Genomic DNA, 22,248 nt, shown 5'->3' on the forward strand with positions numbered 1-22,248 from the left:
AGGGCCCCTACTATAATACCATGACTCAATTCAGACAATGTCAGAATGTCCTTGATCAAGACACAGAGCACACTGTTGACCTCCCCTCCCTGTGTGATTGTGAGAATGAATTGGTTATGGGTGCATCAAACTGTTGAGTGCTGCTGCGGTAGACAGGTGTTATATGAATGGAACAAAACTGAAGTGGACAAATTCCAGCTGGGATGATGAAACTTTTAAGAAATTCATAAACAAAGACATAGCCCTTGGGATATGTTACTGAGTTTGAAATGCGAAGAAAATCCTCTCGAGTAGTTTTTAGACAAACCTGAACAACAGTGTTACATAACAACCCTTGACAAAGTGAACCGTAACTGCCTTCCAATATAATTTAAGTTTACAGTGATTGGGAGGAACATTAACTGTTTGAACCAAAAAATCCTATTTGGTAATTTGAAGAATATGATTTACTGTAGTGCTGCTCAATGTTATATTAATAAAGCGTTCAGTCATCCATTTTATCCATGTTGTGAAACAAAGAGTTAAATGAAAATAAAAGGGACAAGCTCACAAAAAATAAGTTTACAATAAAAAATTATGAAGTAAGTTTCAATGTAAAAAAAAAAATCATCAAAGCAGAGAAAATGAATTTTTGAGATCAAAATGACAATATATCAATAATATATATTCTAAAACAGAATGACTTTATGCAGCATTATGACAAAAAATAAATAAAAAAATAAGATAGCATATAGATCATGAGGTAGCAATATAGAAAAACATCAATTTGCCCCTAAGTGACAAGGATGCACTGTTTTGATGAGTGTATAACAACAGTCAAAAACTCAGTCATGTTTGTGGGGGGCCTTAATATGATGGCAGTATTTCTCATCTATTATGATAGACGGACAATCTATGCACAGAAAAATCAGCATGATAGAATATTTTGTTCCCTGACCAAACTCTCTTTTCATTGAGAGGTCATTCAGAACTAGGCCAAAGATGGGTGTTACCATAGCAACAAAACCAGAGAGCCGAGTCGAAAAAGGTTTGATAAAGAAAAGAAAGCAATGTTGTAGTAGAAGAAATGTTGTTCAACTAACACACCATAACAATCAAAAACCAATATCAATTTGAGACTTGTATAAGAATATCTCTGTTTTTTGGACCGGGAATCTTAAGACAGTGGAATGTGTCAAGATTAGAAAAATCAAATCTATGTGAACTCAAACTCTTTCTTAACAATTTTGGTGCAACAAAAAGAACTGTATGCTAAAACGTTACTAACGCTAATGATTTACTCACAACTGTTGGATAAACTGTTGGATTACAGGCATACAGAGGCATACAGCATACATTTTGAAATTGATCTCAAAAAATATCATGTAAAATATTGGTCAACTGAACCCGTTTCATTTCCTGTTGACATGACAACTGCATGCTCCAAGACCCAAGTTCACCTCCTAAATTACAATCTTGAATTATATCAACAATATTAATAGGCCTGACACCTTAGAGGTAACAAATGAATCTCACAACAGATGCTGCCATTCACACAGGTAAACACAGCTGGGGAAAAACTAAATCAAAGAAAAACTGATAACAAGCTTTTTACTTGAAATTGCTTTGGTTTCTTTATTCTCTAGCAACAAAATCCATTATCTAAGCACGAGATATTAGTGTTATCATACTGCCGTTCTTGTGCCCATCTATAACAACAATGAACACCAACTGGAGCTAAAAATAGATAGACGTTATTGCTATGATACAGCAAAGCCTGTCTCCTAAATAACGGCCCACAACGTGAATGATCTTCACATGCCAGTCGGGTGAATTCTACTGCTATGTCTATGATAGTCACATTTATCAAAGCACTACGGAGCCATACACATCTGCAATGAATGGGGGACGTTACCAGATGTGATGAATACAACGATAAACTGCACCGTAATGATTGCTGGCGTGCGGGCATCGTCGAGGAGCCAAGATCCTAATGTTAGGCCACGGGGCACAGATTATTGCCGGTTTCATAAAGGGAAATGATACTATCCACCAGAACTGAAATAAGACGATATGGATGGGCGCTCTGTGCGAAATCGTAGCAGCAAGTTTTGAAAATGAACCATACGGATATATTTTGACTTATGTGCTTCATTGACTGCATTCTCGGCAAATAGCCTCAGTCTGAGTGTGCGCCATCATCACCGTGACGGCGTCACCGTCTCCCACAACACAAGACAGTCGACGGGCAAACTAGCACTTGACGCCTAACACAGTGGTCATAACGGTATCTGCTGGGCTATTGGTAACGTGATTGTGAACAACAGTGAGTAAGAGAGATGTTGGATGTCAGATAGACACACAAGTCAAGAGCAGTTATTGTGTCTTTACAGACAACTGCCAACTAGCTTTAGCTAGCAAGCTAGCTAGTCAGAACAGGCCGCCGTGCAAGTGAACGGTCTCTGTGGGCGCCGGGTATCACCGCTACCTGTTAAGCCTTTGTACAGCTGCTTCTGTGATTGTTACTGTCCCCTTAAACGCTTTACTGACACAACATGGCTAGCAGAACAATGTTTGAAACGGTGGCGTTTACCTGGGTTTATCAGGTTGCCAAGGCGCGCGGGATCTTTCTCTCCGAGGATCATGAACACCTCTCCTTGTCGGTGACGTCACACGTCGGTCTTTCGTGTCAGACGTAAAGAACGTGCTGCGGGCTGAGCAGCATAGCGGTAACTGAGGGGACATCTTTTTCAAAACTGTGTTAAATGCGACATTGCATTTTGGCAAAACGAATATGTGTTATTTTTTTGTTAATTTTACAGATAAAATATGCATCGAGATAGGGTAAAAATTAAAAATAAAATTATTTTTGAAACAGTTAACCCGACTTCTAACGTCTATCTACTGGCCGTATTCAAAGATCAAACTGCAAAAATGCAGTGCTTCACAACTGTTTTTAACCTTTATTTTTGTTTTTGTCACGGTGAGGAAACACGTCAAAACCTTATTCTCTGTCTTATATTACTTCTTTTTCTAATTAGAACGATAGTATCTATTTCCGGTTTTATGCCAGAGATTAGTGAGCAACATCTCTGGAAGTATTGTAGAATACACGTTGTTTGTGAATTATACCGAGCAAGCTACAACACATCTCAATACCAGTATCTGCACATTTCAGACATCATGGACAGCTTGGAAACAAAATCCGGTTTGTAGCGTCCCTCAGTGGACAATAACGAACCTCGACGTTTTTCCCTATCTGCTGTCTAAATATAAGCACCATATTTTTAATCTAGTTAATATGTAATTTGGCAAGAGATACGTCTGGTACCGCAATACAGTGTTAGTTTTGGTCTTTAAAAATGTTGAGGTTCCCACAACACTTGCGCATGCGCTGCGGCTTTCAGGTGATTGGAGCTCCTGGTCCCCGGAACTACTGTGAAGGTCTTCGACAGTAGCATGGAGTCTTGACTGTTTTAGGAATCGTTCACCGGTTGCTGTTCTGAAATTCGAATTATAATGGGTGTCAAGATAGAGATGTTCAGAGTAGGTACCGATGGTATTTTAAGAGCGTTAGGTTAAAACTTTACAGATCAAACAAACCAGGATGTTTCGTAATTGCTAGTCATATGTTAGCTAACAGCTCATGACGCAACGGTCATCAGTTTGTAGTTTTGTTTTTAACAGATGATGCTGTACCTGTCCTTTCCTGTGACCATGTTCTGGATCTCAAATCAAGCGGAATACTTCGAGGAGTATATAGTTAAAAGAAAGGTATGTACACATAGTTTAACTTGGATCATAAATTCGTGTCATTTCTGTTTTTCTTTCAATAACAAATGAATGTTGTTCCGCATGTGGCCTCCTCTGGAATCCAGAGGGAGATCTTCCCCCCCGACGAGGGACTTCATGTAAGTGCACAACAATCAGCATCTAGTACCGCAATTTTTTTTTCAAACGCATATCTAATTGTTGTTCACAACTAGTTTATGATATCATCAGGCTTGATTATTTGCTAACATTTATGTTTTTTTTCATACTCAGAGGAAAGAATTGGAGGACTTCAAAGAGCGTATGCGTGTTCGCAAGGAGCAGCGAATATTGAAAAACCTTGCTGTGGAATCTGAAAATTGAAAATATGGCAGATACATTCAAACCATCATCCCAAAGATGACACAAGAAGGAAAAGTGACTGAACTGGAGCAGGAACTTGACATTGGATGTCTCTGTTAAAACACCCAAGGGTTTCCTTGATGTTTTCTAGAGATTAGGGCTGCATTTTGAATATTCAGGAGTCATTTTGTTGTACAATGAGTACGCTTGTAAAAAATTGTTTCATCCGGCTGAACTGTATCTTGTATTGTTTTCATATTTAGCAGATAAAACACTGTACACACACCAAGATCATCAATCTTTATAAACCCTCTCAAGATAACTATATAAGATATCCATTGTTTAACCAACAACTCTTATTAGTGTGGTCTTTGTCTGACAATGTCTATTTTACAATTGAGCCATTATTTGTGTGATCGTCTTGTAGCCCATCTTTATTATCAGTCTAAAGAAGCTTCTTACTTGCCTTCAGATACTTGTTCATGATTTGAGGAAATTATCAGATTAAACTGGGTTCGTATAGTTACACATTACATTAATGACAGTTTGTTTTAAAACCCAGTGACAATGAATGAAGCTGTGATGGTATGATTCAAGATAGGTGAAGAGTACTTTCAAATTGTATATTTGTTCAACACAAATTTATCTGTCCAATTTTTTTTGGACTGGAATAGACCTCCCTGATCTGATATCACATGTATTTGTATTTTAATTAACTGCCATGTCAATGCACCAATCTCATAACTACATCTTAAAACACAGGTTGTCATTGTTAATTGCTGTTCTTTGCCGTGAATAATGCCCTGAAAGAGCAGGTGATATTATCTGATCTGAATGACAAACTCTCGCTTCTGTTTTTGAGTGAAAAACATGATAATCTGTTTTATACCAGTGACTTACACTAGCTGATGATTTGGGTATGCTAATCTTAGTGTTACACTTCTGGAAAATTATTTTTTTTCCCAGTGTGAAATAACAGCTCAATAAATGTTTTTTTTTTTTTAAAAAAAGAAAGCGCTGCTTCTTGATATTCTGGTTCTTTGGAACAAGTATTACTTATACTCTATGCTGTTTAAGTGCTAAATTGGTGAGTTAATTTCTATTACAAGTTATAACATTTAGTAAGGAGTTTATTACAATTAAAGCATTGGCACAATAAGTTTCAAATAAAAAGTTAAGTAATTGTATATCATGTTTTAAGGCAAGAAAAAATCTAACTCCATTTGTGATGAAAGCCACTTAAGAACATGCCCAACCACCTACCTTCTGGAATAAATACAATTTTCTTCAGCCTTTTTCTCACATTCCTGTTAAAGTAGTACTAACAATGCAAATATATTTTATCTTTACCTTCTTGATGAAGGTAAATGGTGATAATGGTGAATTAATTTCTGTGAATAACATCTTGATTTGATCACCATTAATCAGTGAACATTATTTCCCTTAATGTTCCGTGTTGCAATGTTATTTGTATGCTGAAGTAAGCAAGGATTTTTATTATGCACTGTCACAAGGCTCAACAGAGTATTTTGAGCAATTTTTCAGGAAAAAAACAACTTCCAATGAACACTTTGGCTGAACACTAAGGCTTCTCACTCCTGAAGGACTGTGTGAGGGGATTCTCACAACTACACAGAGACAAAATGAATTATACAGTATACACTTAAAAAGATAAACCTAGCTAATAAGAGAAATACTGTAAAATGACCTTGTATCTTCCCCTCCCCCTGAGGTAAGAGGTCAAATGGATGGTCAAGTGTTTTAGTGAAGGAAAATTGATGATGACACAGCTTTTTAAAGCTGGCAAATGTCAGCCAAGTTTAATTGTCCTTGGAAATAAAATGCAAGAAGTCACTCTTGCATGGCTACATGGGGAGACTTAGGGCACGCCCAGCAATTCAGTTTGAGAAGTAGTCATTGAGATATACTCATTCTTATTGTCTTATTAATGTTTCATCAGACATGATTTTTAGCATTCTTATCTTTCTTTTCTGCAAAAAGGTATAACAAATACACATTAAAGTTAATTTCTCAGCGGATTTTAATTTTATCAATACACTGGGGCTCTTGGGTGAGGAGGTTCATCAGAGGGACAGCACATATTAGATGTTTTGGAGATAATGGAGATGGTTTGGATATGTACAGAGGATGGATAGTGAATATTTGGGTAGAAAGATGCTGAGGCTGGAAATTTCAGGCAGGGTGGATGGATGGACTGAGAGAGTGCATGAAGGTAGCTGATGTGAGAGAAGAGAGCAGCAGAGGAGAGTCAAACAGAGGATTCACTGTGGCAACGCCAGAAGAAAAAGAAGAAAGAAGAATAAGAACAGACCTGGGCATTTTACGGCCTCCGGCCCACCAAACTATTTTCATTCAATATTTTAATCAGTATTTTCAATCAATATTGAATTTAGAAACTCCTTACTTTTACTTTTTGTTTTATTTTGTATGGATGATTACAAACAAAATAATGTCGGTACATTTATATGATCATAAATTATTTTAAAGTTGAAATAGAATGCCCCAAAATTTAAATATTCAAATTTCATTTTATTTTTTTGTGTAATTTACATGATACAGACTTGATCCGCGCATAAAAAAATAAATAAGTAATGTGGCCCGCCAGACAAAATAATCGCCCACTTCTGAATAAGAAGAATATTGGTTTCAACATAAAAAGCATGTGGACATTTTTTTTTATATAATATGCCAGCAGGGGGCAACATTCCCCGTCAAATGCAGCGCGTTTAGCCCAAACAGACTTTAACAATAAGGAAGTGACTGACTAAATCGTCAGACTTCTGTCAAGATGGCACCAAATGGGCTGAAAGCTGTCGTTGGGGAAAGTAAGCAAAGTTTTCGTTGTGTCTTGTAATTTTTAAGGAGTTTATGCTATCCAGAAGTTATGGGCTTATTTTATGTTCGTAGTTTAGTAATTTCGAGGCTTTCCCCAGGGACGTCGTTTTTTTAAAGGTTGCTTCCGGGCTGTTAATGCCAAAGAAAATGCTAACATTAACGAAGTATAAAAGTGACTCGAATGACGCGTTAAATGTAGTCCTCTAGGGTCAAAACCGATCACAACATCGTTTCCTAAGCGGAAGAGTGTTTGTTTTTTACGTGACAGGTGAAACACAGAGATGTTACATCGCTGAAAGTGATATGTCCCACCTGTGGACTGTGAGTTGGGGAGCATAGTTAGCTAGCTAACAAGTAGGAAGTTTAATCTAATGCTTCTGATCAATTAACGTGAAGTCCAACGACACAATTAGCATTGAGACCACGAAAGACCAAGAGAAACAAGTCTGGTCAGAATTAAAATCCAGCACTGAAATGTTTTTATTTTGGCGGTATTTCAGCGTAAAGGCTACAAAAATGCGAAAGTAACGCCAACGAGTTGCTGTGTAATGTTTTTTATTATTTATGTGTGGTCTGTTCATGTCTTACCATTGGAAGTGCTGGCTTTGGTTCAGCAGTTGCAACATTATTACACTTTTGACTGTTTTTTTTTTTTGGTTTTAATTTCTGCAATTTAGTTGTATAGAGTTGCAGAGTAACACAATACTTCTGGCAGGCAACGGGAGACCGCACCAGCAATTGTTGATATTCTTAAATTTGAAAGCCATAGAAGGTGGTTAGCAATTGTGTTTTTTTAGTAATGCACATTTTAGGTGACTACCAAGTAACTAGTCTACCTTCATTGCTTCTCACTTGTAGTGATTGTGATATTTGTTGTGTGAAGTCATTGCCCTGCCCCTCTGAAATAATTCACATCTTTTGTGAGGAAAACTGTCAGTTATTCTGTTCTTTAAATCATGTGACACACACATATTTGGCCCTAATGATAGGACTCTTTACAACAGTGGTTTTCTAATGCCCTAATAAATAATGTATAAAGGGAAGTTTACCTTGACTGGAAGATTATTTTAAATATAATCGTTACATGCAGTATGTTGCATTTTTGAAGGTTCCTTGTTCATGGCTCAGCTGGTTGCTTATAAATACTTGTTATATGTCTCCCACTGTTTCCACATTGGATGTTTCTAAATATATCATTGAAAAAAAATCCTTAATGTAATATACATGTTGCTTTTTTGCATGTTCACCAGATTTTCGGTACAGTACTTTAGATGTTGCACTGACAAATCTTCAGAAAAAGTGACTGTACCCTAACCTGATTGATATAACCTACAATATGATGTGACTTACCTTTTCATCAAGGTAGAATTCACAGGAATGCCTGAGCATTATCATACCATGTATGTTATCAATTTAGAGTTACGTTAATTCTTGTTTTCAAACAGCTCTTAATAGGATATGACTTATATGAAGCTACATCTTCACTTAAATCGGATAGCTTTTTCATCATCAGCAAGTGATTTCCTTGACATAATGACAATCTTTGACTTCTTCAGAAATCCTCAATGGGGTCATCAAGAGTGTGAAGAAGGATGGAGAATGGAAGGTAAAAAGTTGCCCAGTAAGTCCAAAATCCACCTATCTGAGTTAATATCCTGCTTATCTTTCTTTAGGTTCTTATTGTGGACCATATGAGCATGCGAATTCTTTCTTCCTGCTGCAAAATGTCAGACATTTTGGCTGAAGGGGTCACCAGTAAGTATGCATAAAAGTTGGGGTACCTGCATTTTAAAAAAGCCACAGGTTGACCACATAATGATACGCAAACCTACACTTACAACAGTTGTGTCACTGCACTACAATTATTGATGGCCATTGTGTTGTTATGCTTGGAATTGCATATATCCTTGTGTCATATCACATGGATTCAAGAAAGTAATATTTACATCTTTTCTGCCTTCAGTTGTTGAAGACCTTAATAAACGCAGGGAGCCCATCTCCAGTTTGGAGGCGATATATTTGATTTCACCAGTGGAGAAGGTCAGCTAATGTTCTGTAATATGATCTTTTTAAAATGTGCTTAATTGTCTCTTATTGAAACCTTTCACATTCTTGACAATGATTTTTCTGAATTACAGTCAGTTCGAGCTCTGATCAATGACTTCAAAGACACAGCTTTTACTTACAAAGCAGCCCACATCTTCTTCACTGACAGTAAGTGCTTCTGTGTCTACATGATACATATATGCACACATGTTCTTTAATTAAAGTTATGTGTTTGAAATGATCTGTTAGTTATTTAAATGTTTATTGTGCTAATGGGAAATGATCACGGAACTTAAATAATAAGCCACTGTCACTACTAAAATGGAGGTTTGCTTTCTTAGCTTGTCCAGATGGTCTTTTCACTGAGATTGGGAGATCCAGAGTAGCAAAGGTCATCAAGACTTTAAAAGAGATCAATGTTGCATTCCTACCATATGAGTCTCAGGTGGGGAATTTTATTTTCTCTATTGAAACAAATATGAACAATATAATTTTACCTAGTTGTATTCATATAACTTTATCATCCTTTCTCTGTTATTTTCAACAAGTTGTTTTGCAGTAGTTCACGGGAAATGCTATAGAATCTTATTTAGTTGGTTTTGTATCTCCACATCATGAACAAATTAATCAGTAAATTCAACCATATATTAAAATCTCCAGTGACTGATCAGTAATCATCAAGGGATTTTAAAAAAAGTTTTTAAATCTAAAATGAGACACATCTTTCCGTGTTTTGCTCCTTCAGGTGTTCTCACTGGATGACCCAGCATCCCTGCACTCCTTCTATAGTCTCAAGCCCACTGTAAATAGAGACAAAATGATGGAGAATCTGGCTGAACAGATCGCAACTGTATGTGACACACTTAAGGAATACCCTGCAATACGCTATCGCAAGTATGTCTAATAAAACTAGCAAATTAATACGTTAAGTTTAGCTTGCTGCAGAATCAACTTGGTGACTAAGACTTCCATGTTCTCAGGGGACCAGAGGAGAATGCTAGACTGGCTGATGAGGTTTACCAGCGGCTGAATGCCCACAAAGCTGATAATCCAAGCATGGGAGAGGTTAGGATCTACAAAGACAGTACCCATGATAGTATTTTTTTCTGCACTTCTAAAATTGAATCTTGTACTTTTTTTTGCTAAACCAGCTTTTTCATAGAAGAAAATAAACATCCACAGGGATTCTACAGCTCTTCAGTTTTACAGGTTGCAAAATTCTCTGGTTTCTGGGTTTCATTTTCTGTTTATTTCCTATTCTTCCTTGCACTTTGCTGGACATTTCTTTTTTCTGCTTTTTTGTTTTCTTTCTCTCTCAGCTGACATTCCTTGCTCCCGCGAGGGGTTTGTAAAGGCATGTATCCTCATTCATTTTGCCTCCATTCATTACATTCACAGTATGTCTCTTTCTATGACTGGCATGACCGTTTGCTTAAGTACTACAACCATGACAGTAATTCTGAAAACAATTTGACTGCATGGCAGCTTCACCAAGACCAAGATGTTTATTATTTATCTCTAAGAAATTCACATTTTGCTCAATATTCATTGACGTCTTCAATGTCAAATGTTTTTAGGGTGCTGATAAGGCACGATCCCAACTGCTCATAGTTGATCGGGGTTTTGATCCAATCTCACCTATTCTACATGAGCTGACCTTTCAGGCAATGACTTATGATTTACTGGATATTAAACAGGATATATATGCGTAAGTTGTCACTAAGTTTAACTTATTTTTGTCATATACCTTTTCTTTATCTTTGTTACATTCCTTGTAACATTTTTATTTGTATTGTCCTGGTTTTGAAGTTATCAGACAACAGGTATTGGGGATGCAAAAAAGAGAGAGGTGTTGTTGGACGAAGATGATGATCTCTGGGTTCAGCTCAGACACATGCACATCGCAGATGTTACTAAGTAAGCCTGAGACACATTCTCCACCTTTTCATGTTGACCTTCTTCATATAAAACTTTCAAATCGGAGACATTGTCTAATGTTATTTATATTTCAATACTTTGTAAACCGTGCATCTGGTCACTTGAACTATACAATACCTTACTTTTGGCTCAGCAACCTTTTTAGTATTTATGGGCGAACTCTGTGCAGACCAAGGTTTGGCAAAGTCCTTGGGATGTTATTAGTCATGGATAAAGAGAGATGTTTGATGTAGTGCAGTTGGATCAGAGAGGACATGTACCATGTGAGCTTTGAAATCCTGACATGTTGTCTTCTTCACCATTGAATATGAAATACACAAATCCTTTCCCATTACTGTTTTAAGCAACAATGTTCTTTTCCATTCAATATTTTTCTCAGACATTTCTTGCTAATCTTTATCTTCTAAAAGCTACTAGGTGTTTTCATGGAAACTTTTGTCTGTACCAGATCATGATTATACTGAATTTCACCTGCCTCAAATCACAAAAGTTATTTCACGTCATTATCAGCTCTTAAAATTTCCTCAGTTTAACCCTCTATGGCACATATCGCTCGCTTAATAGAAGGTATGGATGTACATTTACAAGTGTACTGAAGTTGACCAGAAAAAGACAATATTTATAGAGCTTGCAAAGACATATGATTCAGAAATCACTGATTCCAATTTTTGTGCCATCTCATATTTTTTTCTGATATCTCTAATCGCCTCTCAACCTCACTCAGATACCAGTTATTAGGTCCTAATTGCAAAAAAAAAAAAACAGAAACTAAGAGGGTTCTCCTCAAAAGGTTGGTGGATATATCAACATCTTAAATGTCGTACATTTTAAATTCTTGACAAATATTTTTTAAGAAATACAGCTTAATGGGTTGTGATTGATATTAATATTGATTGATGATGGTCCTTTCCGCAGTCAGACTAAATAATTTTCTAAATATATTTTTGCAGACAAGTGACCGATCTTCTTCGCACCTTTTGTGAGAGCAAGAGAATGTGCACTGACAATGTAAGTCTTGTTATTTTTATTAGTAGAATCTGTAACACAACATATCAAATCGGTTTTCAAAAAAGTATTTTTTCCACATTAGGCCAATATTAAGGATCTCTCTCAGATGTTGAAAAAGATGCCGCAGTATCAGAAGGAGCTGAGCATGGTGAGTGTGACTTCTGACTGGAACCAGATTAATATACCAATACCAACTTCGACAGGTTTTCATTGGGAGATGATCATGGCAGTGCTTATTATCTGATTCATAATTTAGATTTTTAATGCGTCCTTTCTTGCTATTTTGCTGCACAATATCTGTCCCTGCAATGACAAGGGTCTCCCAAAGCAACAGAGTAATTTCTTGAGATACATAATTGCTTGATATTGGTCTTACTTATTAATATTTTACATATATCAGTTTCTCTCTTGGGTGTGACAGTCAATCAGTTTTTGAGAATAGTCACAGATCCACATATTTATTTAAGTTACCGGTACTCATGAACTATTGTTTTACACTTCATTCCCTTCGTTTTCATTAACAGTACTCAACTCACTTGCACCTTGCTGAAGCTTGTATGAAGAAATTCAAGGCCTCTCTTGATAAACTTTGTGAAGTAGAACAGGTGAGTGCTCTTCTAGAGAACTTTTTAAATTGATTTCATTTCGTGACACATAAGAAACATGCTGTTTGCTGCAGCTAGAGGTTTTCCAACAAAGTGCTCTGATTTCCCAAGTTACTGTAATGGTGACTTTGAACAGCCCGTGGAATCTAGTTTCTTACATCAGGAGCTTCCTGGCAATAGATTAAATGAGGATTCAGTAAGTGTGTTCATCTATAGTAGAAAGTATAAATAGAAATTTGATAATGGACTCATGATCCCACCAGAGAAATGCAGTCTTATGTTATCACTAGTTCAGTTCTTGGAATCCATATGCTCATGTGTCATCAAACAACCTATCTAAGTTTTCGTTGTTGTGATGTGTTGTGTGTTTGTGGGCTGTTGTTTTTTTTTTTTTTAATAATGAGGGATCGGCTAATGTCCCACTACATTAGTCACTGACAGTAAATATCCTAGAAAGAATGTCTGATATGGAATTACGGTGTCCCACTCACACTAAGTGACTGCAAAATGGTGGCATATTTATTTTTTTATAGCTTCTCTGGAATAATTTCAAAAGCCTCTGGCAGTCATCATAACATTGCATAAGAAGCTTGCAGCTGGACGCCAACTTGCACATTTGAGCAGAATCATCAAAGAAATAGTTATGTCATGACTGCGAGTCCTAAGGCACTTAATAACGCAATAAGACACTAAAGGCTCATAAAGTCTGGCTAGTATTGTGCCATGTCCCAGGGATGAGCTATAATACATTGTTAAGATGTGGCAGACATGCCTCCACTCCCTTAGGGCATGTTTCTTGTCTCACATAGTCTTCTATCAAACAAGCTACAACCTCACATGAAATGATAAGCCAGTGCATGGTTGTGGTATTATGAGATGCAAGTGTTAATGGGACCTTTTTGAATGAGTGTATGACTCATCTGCATTAATGGATTGTCAGCATGTCTGAAAGCTGCCTTTTAAATCCAATGGGCTTGTTTTGGCACTAAGATGGACCGTGTGATCCAAACAGCAACAACTCTTTGGCAGCTGACATGAGTATGTCAATGTTTTAAGTGTTCTACATTGTTTGGGTGACCAAGCACACATATAACTATGCAGTGCACTTTAATTGATTTACTTGGTATTTTCTATTTATTTTTGTTGTCTCTAAATATTTTGTTTTCATTTGGACAAAGAAGGCTCAGAGCAAATTCACCGTACAGTTAGACAAGGTTATGAGGTCATACAGTCACCAGAGTTCATAACTAATGGGAAATCCCAGCACTACCAAGGGTAATTTGTTGGAGCTCGGTAATGGTTGGCAGTCTTAGATTTATTTTTATTTGTGTTAGACAGCACATTCCGGATGAACACTTATCATCTAAAGTATTGTTGAACAGTACATCCTCCTTCTATTTCACTACAAGATGTACTGTATATCAGCTTTGTGTGTGATAGATGTTAAAACTCTAATAACAGAAAATGGTTAAGAAATGGTTTATTTCACAGGATCTTGCAATGGGTGCAAATGCAGAGGGGGAACCTTTGAAAGATGCCATGAAAAGCATTGTTCCTGTGCTACTCAACAATGAAATTGAGGCTTATGACAAAATACGGATCATACTACTATACATATTTCACAAGAAGAATGGTGGGTACTTGTCATAACTGTTGCTTTTTTAGTATCACTCTCACTATAGTGTTTTTAATTAAGACTGACTGTGAATGCAGGCATTGGAGAGGAAAACCTTACCAAACTTATACAGCATGCTGACATACAGGCAGACCGCAGCATCATTACCAACCTGCAGAATCTGGGCTGCAACATCATATCTGGAGTAAGTTTTGGTTCTTAATTGGGATTTGGTTGTTATTTCATTCTTAAATGTATTGCCTTCTTGGTGTACTATATAGGGTCGCAATGCAGGTAAAGTGTTGCCAGAGCGAAAAGAGCGCTTAGACAGCACATACCAGCTCTCCAGATGGACACCTATCATCAAAGACATCATGGAGGTAAGTTACAACTGGTATTTCAGGTTTTGCTCGCTCTCGAAGAGATTGAGTGGATTAATGAGCAATTTATGTTGGGGTCACTTCATTGTTTCACATGCATTTTTGTGTTAAATGGTGCCCCATACAATGAAGCCTTGTGGGCTACTTTAATTATTTACGAAATGTGCAAGTAGGCAGTATTCGTATACATTCTCTCCCCTTGTTGCGAAGACTCTTCAACAGCACCAAGGTTACAGACCTATGATTATTTTAATCTACACATCCAACACACTGTACATTTAAGTTACCTCCCTAGTGGTATTCATTTATGAATGTAGACAGGAAATGTGTGTGTGCAGGCATTCACTGTTGGATTAGTTTAAATATATTCCCTGTACATTAACACTTGTGTTACCTATAGATATGCAGTTAAATACATATTACATATTTGGGTAAAACAAATTAGGCAGGGCAGTCTGCTTTTTAAAAAAAGCAGACTGAATGCATCTTCTTTTGACAGCATGCTTCTTAATATATCCTACTTCCCTTTTTAGCTTGTACTCATTAGGGGAAGTTCCAGTGACACATCTTATTTCCATCTAACCTGATCCTCTGCATCTTTCTCTGTCACAGCCACTTACTGTATATCTTCCTTCACCGCATCCACAATTCCTCTCTTACCCTTTCTCTCCTGCCTCAGAATGCTATAGACGACAAACTGGACCGAAGACTGTGGCCATTCATATCTGACCCCGCACCCATCAATACAACACAGACGGCAGTCAGGTGGGCAATATATTGGGCACGTCATTACATTTTTAGATTCAATTATTTATTTAGTTATTTTGTCATTTTATTCAAAAGAAATAGTAATACATGTATTAACTGGAGAAACAAACCATTTTTTTTTTGCAAAGTGAAAGCTTTTATCTCTGTATAGTTACTAATACAGCTGTTGACAAATTTGAAGTTTAAAAGGGGAAATGAAGCCAGTTTTGCTTGCAGTAGTCTATAATCCTTGAGGGAATTCCCATCCTGATGCTGCTTACACATACAAGCCTGATGGGCCTGGGTTCACTCATAATCTGCATAATGCACAATGCTTGTGTCCTTCCTGTTTAGTAAAGTGCAGAATTAAAATGAGTAGTTATTAAAAAACTATATATATATATGTCTGTCTCTTTGTGTGTGTGCGTGCGTGCGTGCGTGCGCGCGTGCGTTTCCCTCTAGAGATGGAGATAGATACAGAGATAAACGATATTGAATTGCTATATTTGTATTGTCAATGTTACAGTTGATTATTGTAATCATTGGTGCACTAAAACACTCAATTACATTTTGTTTGGTTACAGCAGTGCACGTTTTGGACACTGGCATAAAAACAGATCTCCAACAGAGTACCGCACTGGCCCCCGACTCATAATATTTGTGATTGGTGGAGTGTCTTACTCAGAGATGCGCTCTGCTTATGAAGTCACCCGAGCTACTGAGGGAAAATGGGAAGTGCTGATTGGTAAGCTATTGTTGTCACAATTTTAGTACATGTTTTATCTTCTCTGTTTTGCATTGTAAAGGTTTTGTTCTTTTCTCCAATAAATATCTCAACTCTCCCTGATAGGATCGTCACACATCCTGACTCCAACCAGCTTCTTAAATGATCTAAAGAGTTTGGACCAAGTCCCTAACCCTGATTCTTAATCCTGGATCAAAGATTAGGATATTGGAATTCAAGTCTAAATAAAAATGAAAAATAGCAGTATATCTGCATCCTGAAGTGACATAAAAATACATTTTATAGGTTGACAGTGGGGAATTTCAGTGCTTTGTTTTATTTTAGAATTTCCCTTTTATTTTCAGTGACATTGTATCAATATACTTCTTGTGATTTTTGTTTGTGTTAAAAATATTTAACTTGAATGTAGACATTAATATTGTCACTATTGTATTCATTTCTTTCAATTTCCTACTTTTGTTAACCATGTGTTACGTCTACTTATTTTTGTACTTTTAATTGTTTAATTTCTGCAAAATGGGATAATCTCACCTCAGATCAAATGAAGTCTAATGTTAATGTACAGTACACACATCAATATATTAGCGCCTTTTCTCAAGTCATATTAACTGTATGTCTTTCTTTAGGTACATTTTCTTCTTTCTTATCTCAGAGCTCAAGTCTTTAACTGCTGTCAAATGAAGTGTTGCACATTTATGATCTACTCTAATAAATTGCTGGGAGCAAATGTGGTGGGTGTTTGTTTCTTTGTCAAAGTTGAGTAATAAAAGGAACACAATATTCACTCACATTGTTTTCAAAAGTTGCTTTTTTTATGTGTGACACACAAAAATCCATTCCATGTGTGACCACCAACTTTCAGTTTTCACAAAACAGAAAAACAGAAAACAGAAAAGTTTGCTTGTGGCCTGTTTCACTTGAAATGTGTTTAATGCTCTGCTGACTTTAAATTTCTATACTTAAAAGCTGTACAACACCGACCAAATACTGAATAGTTTTTAATACAAGAGCTAGCTAAAACCCTACCCCTGCGTGTTACTTATTATTTGTTTCAAAGTAAAACCTTGATCTTCCAGAGTTGTGCAGTTTCAGGCCTTCATCACACATGTGAAAATGAAATAAATACCCTTTGTGTATATTCGATTGTTGACTTTTTGTTCATTTAGAGGATCTAGGGGAAAAAGAGTGTCATAACCATACTTAAGTGTTTGTACTTTGAATAATCTCAGTACAACAACACGGACATAAGTCTGGTGCCTAAATATAATGAGTGTGGGGCTTTAAAATGCAAACATGGTTTTTGTGTTGTGTTGAGTCTAATGGGAGAATATACACCTACCAGTGAAAAAGATCATCCCTCTCCAATGCAGAGGATTATGTTTTCATCTAGGATTACAGATGGTAATGTTAAGAACAGGGCACTGACGGGAGTCTTAATGGCGATGGGTTAATACTCGGGACTTAATTCTATATAAAAGCCTTGTATCAAGCAGTATCTGGCATATAGTTCAGAGGACCATCGAGGGAAAATGTTGTCTTGTAACGAATGGAGTCTTCATTAACTACAAGAATTATTTTGATACAACTGCTTTTAACTTTTCACATTTAAATTTAATTTCAGTCAAACAAGTCTTTGTTTTCTTGCTTCATAATGGAAACTGCTGAATTGGAAGTGGACTCAAAACCAGAGGCCGAATCTACAATGCTGGTAGGACATGGAACAAAAAGTAACTGAATGCAGGATATTTTGTGAATTTAGAAGCAATTTTTTAATCAGTTTACCCAATCATTTATTTGAAAGAAAATAATCCTAATTTTTTTAGGCATTTTTGCTGAGCAGTCCAGAAAAACAAAACAATGATAATATTTATAATGATTGTATCTGTGCTTCTCTTTAATCATTTCACATACACAGTGTGTCTTACCTTGATATCTTATTGCTATATCGAAGCCACTTTCCTCACAGTGTGATAGTAAGTAGAGCATTCATTGTTAATGCTATCAGTTTTAAATGTAATGTTGTTATCACAATGAAGAAAAAAACTGACCAAGAGTAGATACTTGCCTGTTCGTAGTGATGTGGCGCATTATACTTGGGCGGTGTGAAGAATAAATGCTTGACTTCACAATTTAATTCTTTCTTAGGGACGAAGAATTCCTAACCATCACGGCTCTGCACCCCAAATATCACTGACAGAAAGTACCCCTGATCTAAACAGGAGGCTGCTGTTAGTGCCCTCCAACCATTTACAAATTCCCAGTCAACTGGACCAGTCGTCTTCGATAAAGGTATGTAGTCATTGTGCCATTGAAGTCCGGATGGACTTGTGTGTTTCCCCTGACATTTTTGACAAGTTGTAAATAACTTATGAACATTCTGATTTTGTTCATATTTGTATGTCACTGATATTTGTCTGATAGGCGGAGTCACCTGAAGAACAACTCAAGTTCATGAATCTCATCAGCCATGCCCAGCGTGGACGTATGGATGACCAGCGCTGTTCCCTGGATCCTTCTCGGAGTGCTCCCTGCACACCCAAACACTCAGACAGGATGCAAATTACCAGTTCATTAAACACAGGTGCATGAACATCTGAACTATATTCATATATATTTTTTCTGCATGCTTACTAAAATGCTCATCAACATTTCCACCTGACATTTTTGCTAAATAAGTTGCTTTTCCTTTTGATGTGTGACATCCTACAAACATCAAAACTAATATGCAGGTTATCCCATTTCATCACCAGGATCCGATTCTGAAATGTTCTTCAGCCTCTTGGCCAACACTCAGAGTCGAAGACTCGATGACCAGCGAGTGTCGCTTCCTTCGTTACCAGGAATGCAGAAGGAAAATCCTAAATCTGCAGACGAGAGAGATTCCAGCTACTTGTGTTACATGGTCTCAAAAGTTCAGGTTAGTCCATCCAAGTTTTTCGCTGTCCCTCCGGTTTTTTGAAGTGTATTACTTGAAAGTTATTTGCTCGATCGCTGCTGTGACTGATACGTATGTAAAGCAGTTGATGAAGGATGTACCTCAAACTAGAGGTTTTTTGAGAAATCTGGTCTCATTTTCAGGATTCCAGAATGGATGACCAGAGATGCTCTCTTCCCATACTACAACCTGCAAAGACAGATGATTCTTCAAAATATGACAAGGCTTCGACAGGCTCGGGCCCTCCGCGTTCTGCTTCCTTCAGCCCTGGTTCAGACATAGAACGTCCCAAGAACAATGAAAAAAAATCTCCCAAAAAGGTATTGTGCAAGCCCATTATATTTTTTAACATAGATTTTTGGTGCAATCTGACAGCGCACGTTGTGCTATACAGGTACTTACGGAAAGAGATCAAAAGGACTTTTTTAACTTGATGAGCCATGCACAGCGCGGACGAATGGATGAACAGCGATGTGTCTTAAGTCTGAGCCCGAGTCCACGGTCCACACCCAAACACAAGCCCACTCAGAGCCCAGTGGCCCAAGGTTAGAGGTTTACATCGTGACAATGAAGAGCCTTCCTACATAATAATCTTAAAGTAGTTTATAACCCAACTCTTATGCATATTTCTCCCTGCCAGGTCCAGATTCTGAGAGGTTTTTTAGTCTATTGGCCAACTCTCAGAGCAAACGCCTTGATGACCAGCGAGTGAGTCTTCTTTCATTGCCGGGAATACAGAATGGAGGTACATCTGCGGCTTCAGACACAGATGCAAACCGCTTGTGTTATATGGTCTCAAAAGTCCAGGTTAGTGCTACATCTAGAGTGCAGTGTATTTAAGTACATTGACATTATGTAACTGCAAGGAATCTATCCATAGGGCTCGAGGATGGATGAGCAGAGATGTTCTGCACCTCAAATCTTACAGACCGTAGACACACCTTCTTCTCAGCGCAAAGGCAATTCTGTTTCAGATACATCTGATAAAGCTTTCAAGAGGTCAGGGTCGCCTACTAGAACCAAAACAGAGCAGCTTCAGCAGGTGAGCGATCATGCAGCACACAGCTCTTTTTTTTTTTGTTTTTTTTTTGTTTTTTTACGGTTACTGAGTTGTTACTTTTCGAATGTAGGAGCCGACAGAAGCGGAACAGAAACAATTCCTAAAAATGATAAGTCATGCCCAAAGGGGACGCATGGATGAACAGCGCTGCTCCTTACAACCGAGCAGAAGCACACCTGCCTCTCCCGCCCACAATGGAATTTCTAGTGTACCCGCAGGTAAGATGGAGGTGCATCAACCGCGGTATCGGGTGTGTTTTCTTTGTTTATGAGGTAATAGAAATAACATGTCTCTCTGTTACAGGTGCAGAAGATGACAAATTATTCAAAATCATTGCCTCCAGTCAGGCTCGGCGACTTGATGATCAGCGTGTAGCGCTTCCTTGCCTGCCAGGGATAAGTGGGAGTTCTGAAAGGAAAGAAAATGGGGGTTATTCAAATTCTGGAATGAGGGTAAGTTACACATTAAAAAAAAAAACCAATCATTTGCAACCCAAGTGTACTGTCTTTTTATTTTTGTGATATTATCACTCTTGGTAAAATTCAGGAAATTATTCTCAGCCACCTAGTTGGGAATACATTTCTGCAACTGGAGAAGCGTTCATAATGACAGCTTAATGACTCCACTTTTTACTGAAAAAGAAAAAAAGGGCTATATCTCATGGTGTTTGTGTTTTAATCCAACTGATTAATGGACATGATGAGGACTGGGTAGGATTTCTTTTTTAAAAACAATAGCTGTTACACATGAATCCTTAAGAGCTTTTTTTCCTTCCATATTTGTAAGGCTTCCGCACCGCAAATCACGGTGCCGAAGAGCACACCGACAACATCACGGAAGGACGGCTCCAGACCTTCTTCCCAATCGCCGGTGTATGTCGGATCAGGCTTCTCCACGGGCATACCAAAGTCGGCCTCATTTACCCCCGACACAGAATATCAGAGGACACAGAATTCCTCAGCACAGGTAAACTAGATGAATAAATCATGGTAATGCTCAATTTTTTTTTAACCTCATTACTGTTTATTGCATTGAAAAAAATGTAAACCAATGTGAAAATGTATACATGTGCAGTGTGTACAATGTGTACATGCCTCTTTCAAGCTTTGCGTAAAAGTCAGAGTGTTTCTGATTCTGATTCTCAAAGACGACTCGATTCTAATAAGTTAAATGACTGCAAAAAGCAAACCAAGGTTTAAATCATATCAATGATTTAAATCTCTGGATTAAAGTTGGTATAGCTTTAAGAAAATCAAATGTTTCTATTGAGCAAAAACTCGGTGGAATAATATAGATATTCTTTTCCGTTACAGGTGACGCTAAAGGTGTCTATGAGTTTCACACCTCAGCTGGTAAATCTTCTCAGACTTCTGTGACCGCGAACAAATTTTTCAAGAAAAGCGATCTTGTCCGTAGTTGTTTGATTTTTACCTCACGATTCTTTCATCTGTCAAAGGGACACAAGATTATCGAGCAGCCGTGCACCTTTCCAGAACTCTTCCTCACCGTGGGAGCCCCAGGAGATAATTTCGTCATCCCCTTGAGCCCGACCCCTGGAAGACCCATTTCCCTGAACCTAAATCTTGTCCCGAAAGACAACGGTTATTCCAGGCAAAGCTCTCCGAGCCACGCAAGACAGAGGAAGGCCCACTCGAGGCCATCATCGCCCAACCCCAAAGCAAATAAAGTAACATCGCACCCACAGGACCAGGGGAAGCCTTTGACGAACTCTATCAGTCCGGATGAAGACTATTTCTCTCTGATTGAGAAGGTTCACACAGCCCACCAACAGATGGCAATGGCTCAAGGACAAAAATGTAAAAAGGAGCCTGGAAAACGGAGAGAAAAGGGTGAGCAAGGAAAGGGAAAAGGGACCGGAAAGAAAGCCAAGGACGGAGTCAATAAACTATAGGCAGTTTATCCTCACCGTAAAGGAAGTGTGATGAAATTGAATGTGTAACTGACTAAAACAAGAGCTCATTGGACAGAAAAGGTGAGCTCTTGTAGTTTTCATAACTCCTCATTACCTAGAAGCAGTTTGCTGATGTAGTTTTTAATTTTTTTTTTTTTTTTTTTTTTTTGCTTTGAGACATTAGTTAGTGCGGTCGACCCTGCAGACACATTACTCTACATTTTGAAATGTACATGAATTATTTAAAGTTTAAGATGTAATTGTTAGTGTTGTTTGTTTAGTGAGAATATTTACTTGGAGTTGGGCACA

At 37.6% G+C, this 22,248-nt stretch overlaps 4 protein-coding genes across 9 annotated transcripts in view; 3 read left to right on the forward strand and 1 right to left on the reverse strand.

Moving 5' to 3' along the window:
• brd4 (bromodomain containing 4) overlaps positions 1-2,656 on the reverse strand; it is a 28,961-nt gene extending 26,305 nt beyond the window's left edge. For 2 of the 4 annotated variants that reach the window (XM_086175468.1, XM_086175469.1), the window contains exon 1: positions 2,573-2,656. The gene's annotated coding sequence lies outside the window, so the exon portion shown is untranslated. The remainder of the gene's footprint in view (positions 1-2,572) is intronic. The other 2 variants (XM_086175466.1, XM_086175467.1) reach the window with 1 other exon arrangement.
• pet100 (PET100 cytochrome c oxidase chaperone) lies at positions 2,283-5,106 on the forward strand. 2 transcript variants are annotated; one of them, XM_086175474.1, is made up of 4 exons: positions 2,283-2,305; positions 3,652-3,753; positions 3,858-3,890; positions 4,024-5,106. In XM_086175474.1, exons 2-4 carry the CDS (start codon positions 3,667-3,669, stop codon positions 4,111-4,113), a joined length of 210 nt encoding a protein of 69 aa, XP_086031600.1. In that variant the 5' UTR covers positions 2,283-2,305; positions 3,652-3,666; the 3' UTR covers positions 4,114-5,106. The 2 variants fall into 2 exon arrangements, with proteins under 2 accessions (XP_086031600.1, XP_086031598.1); XM_086175472.1 differs by lacking the exon at positions 2,283-2,305 and adding an exon at positions 3,367-3,525 and having other exon boundaries at positions 3,667-3,753.
• A 1,751-nt stretch (positions 5,107-6,857) lies between these two features.
• Positions 6,858-16,822, forward strand: stxbp2 (syntaxin binding protein 2). 2 transcript variants are annotated; one of them, XM_086176247.1, is made up of 19 exons: positions 6,858-6,938; positions 8,505-8,554; positions 8,622-8,703; positions 8,912-8,988; positions 9,087-9,162; positions 9,336-9,439; positions 9,740-9,888; positions 9,975-10,059; positions 10,572-10,702; positions 10,804-10,911; positions 11,883-11,940; positions 12,023-12,088; positions 12,465-12,545; positions 14,037-14,178; positions 14,259-14,365; positions 14,442-14,540; positions 15,220-15,305; positions 15,872-16,032; positions 16,138-16,822. In XM_086176247.1, the coding sequence occupies exons 1-19, from the start codon at positions 6,902-6,904 to the stop codon at positions 16,215-16,217; spliced, it is 1,779 nt and encodes a 592-aa protein (XP_086032373.1). In that variant the 5' UTR covers positions 6,858-6,901; the 3' UTR covers positions 16,218-16,822. The 2 variants fall into 2 exon arrangements, with proteins under 2 accessions (XP_086032373.1, XP_086032374.1); XM_086176248.1 differs by having other exon boundaries at positions 15,875-16,032.
• Positions 16,823-17,585: 763 nt separating this feature from the next.
• LOC147217277 (uncharacterized) lies at positions 17,586-22,062 on the forward strand. Its single transcript, XM_086175846.1, has 13 exons — positions 17,586-17,740; positions 18,178-18,321; positions 18,454-18,613; positions 18,783-18,949; positions 19,111-19,287; positions 19,362-19,512; positions 19,608-19,774; positions 19,848-20,009; positions 20,098-20,245; positions 20,331-20,479; positions 20,814-20,993; positions 21,341-21,379; positions 21,484-22,062. Exons 1-13 carry the CDS (start codon positions 17,684-17,686, stop codon positions 21,937-21,939), a joined length of 2,157 nt encoding a protein of 718 aa, XP_086031972.1. The 5' UTR covers positions 17,586-17,683; the 3' UTR covers positions 21,940-22,062.
• The last annotated feature ends 186 nt before the right edge of the window (positions 22,063-22,248 follow it).

This window comes from Fistularia commersonii, chromosome 28 (assembly GCF_037954325.1).
Source record: "Fistularia commersonii isolate RoL2024-O1a breed Wild chromosome 28, RoL_Fcom_v1.0, whole genome shotgun sequence".
NCBI classification, from domain to species: domain Eukaryota; kingdom Metazoa; phylum Chordata; class Actinopteri; order Syngnathiformes; family Fistulariidae; genus Fistularia; species Fistularia commersonii.

Coding starts and splice junctions, on each gene's coding strand:
- LOC147217277 (XM_086175846.1), top strand. CDS start 17,684: ATGGAAACTGCTGAATTGGAAGTGGACTCAAAACCAGAGGCCGAATCT. Junction 19,513..19,607: donor TCAGAGCCCAGTGGCCCAAG/GTTAGAGGTTTA, acceptor TCTCCCTGCCAG/GTCCAGATTCTGAGAGGTTT. Junction 20,010..20,097: donor AAACAGAGCAGCTTCAGCAG/GTGAGCGATCAT, acceptor TTTCGAATGTAG/GAGCCGACAGAAGCGGAACA.
- stxbp2 (XM_086176247.1), top strand. CDS start 6,902: ATGGCACCAAATGGGCTGAAAGCTGTCGTTGGGGAAA. Junction 8,989..9,086: donor TGATTTCACCAGTGGAGAAG/GTCAGCTAATGT, acceptor TCTGAATTACAG/TCAGTTCGAGCTCTGATCAA. Junction 9,163..9,335: donor CCACATCTTCTTCACTGACA/GTAAGTGCTTCT, acceptor TTGCTTTCTTAG/CTTGTCCAGATGGTCTTTTC.
- pet100 (XM_086175472.1), top strand. CDS start 3,499: ATGGGTGTCAAGATAGAGATGTTCAGA. Junction 3,526..3,666: donor TCAAGATAGAGATGTTCAGA/GTAGGTACCGAT, acceptor TGTTTTTAACAG/ATGATGCTGTACCTGTCCTT. Junction 3,754..3,857: donor AGTATATAGTTAAAAGAAAG/GTATGTACACAT, acceptor TCTGGAATCCAG/AGGGAGATCTTCCCCCCCGA.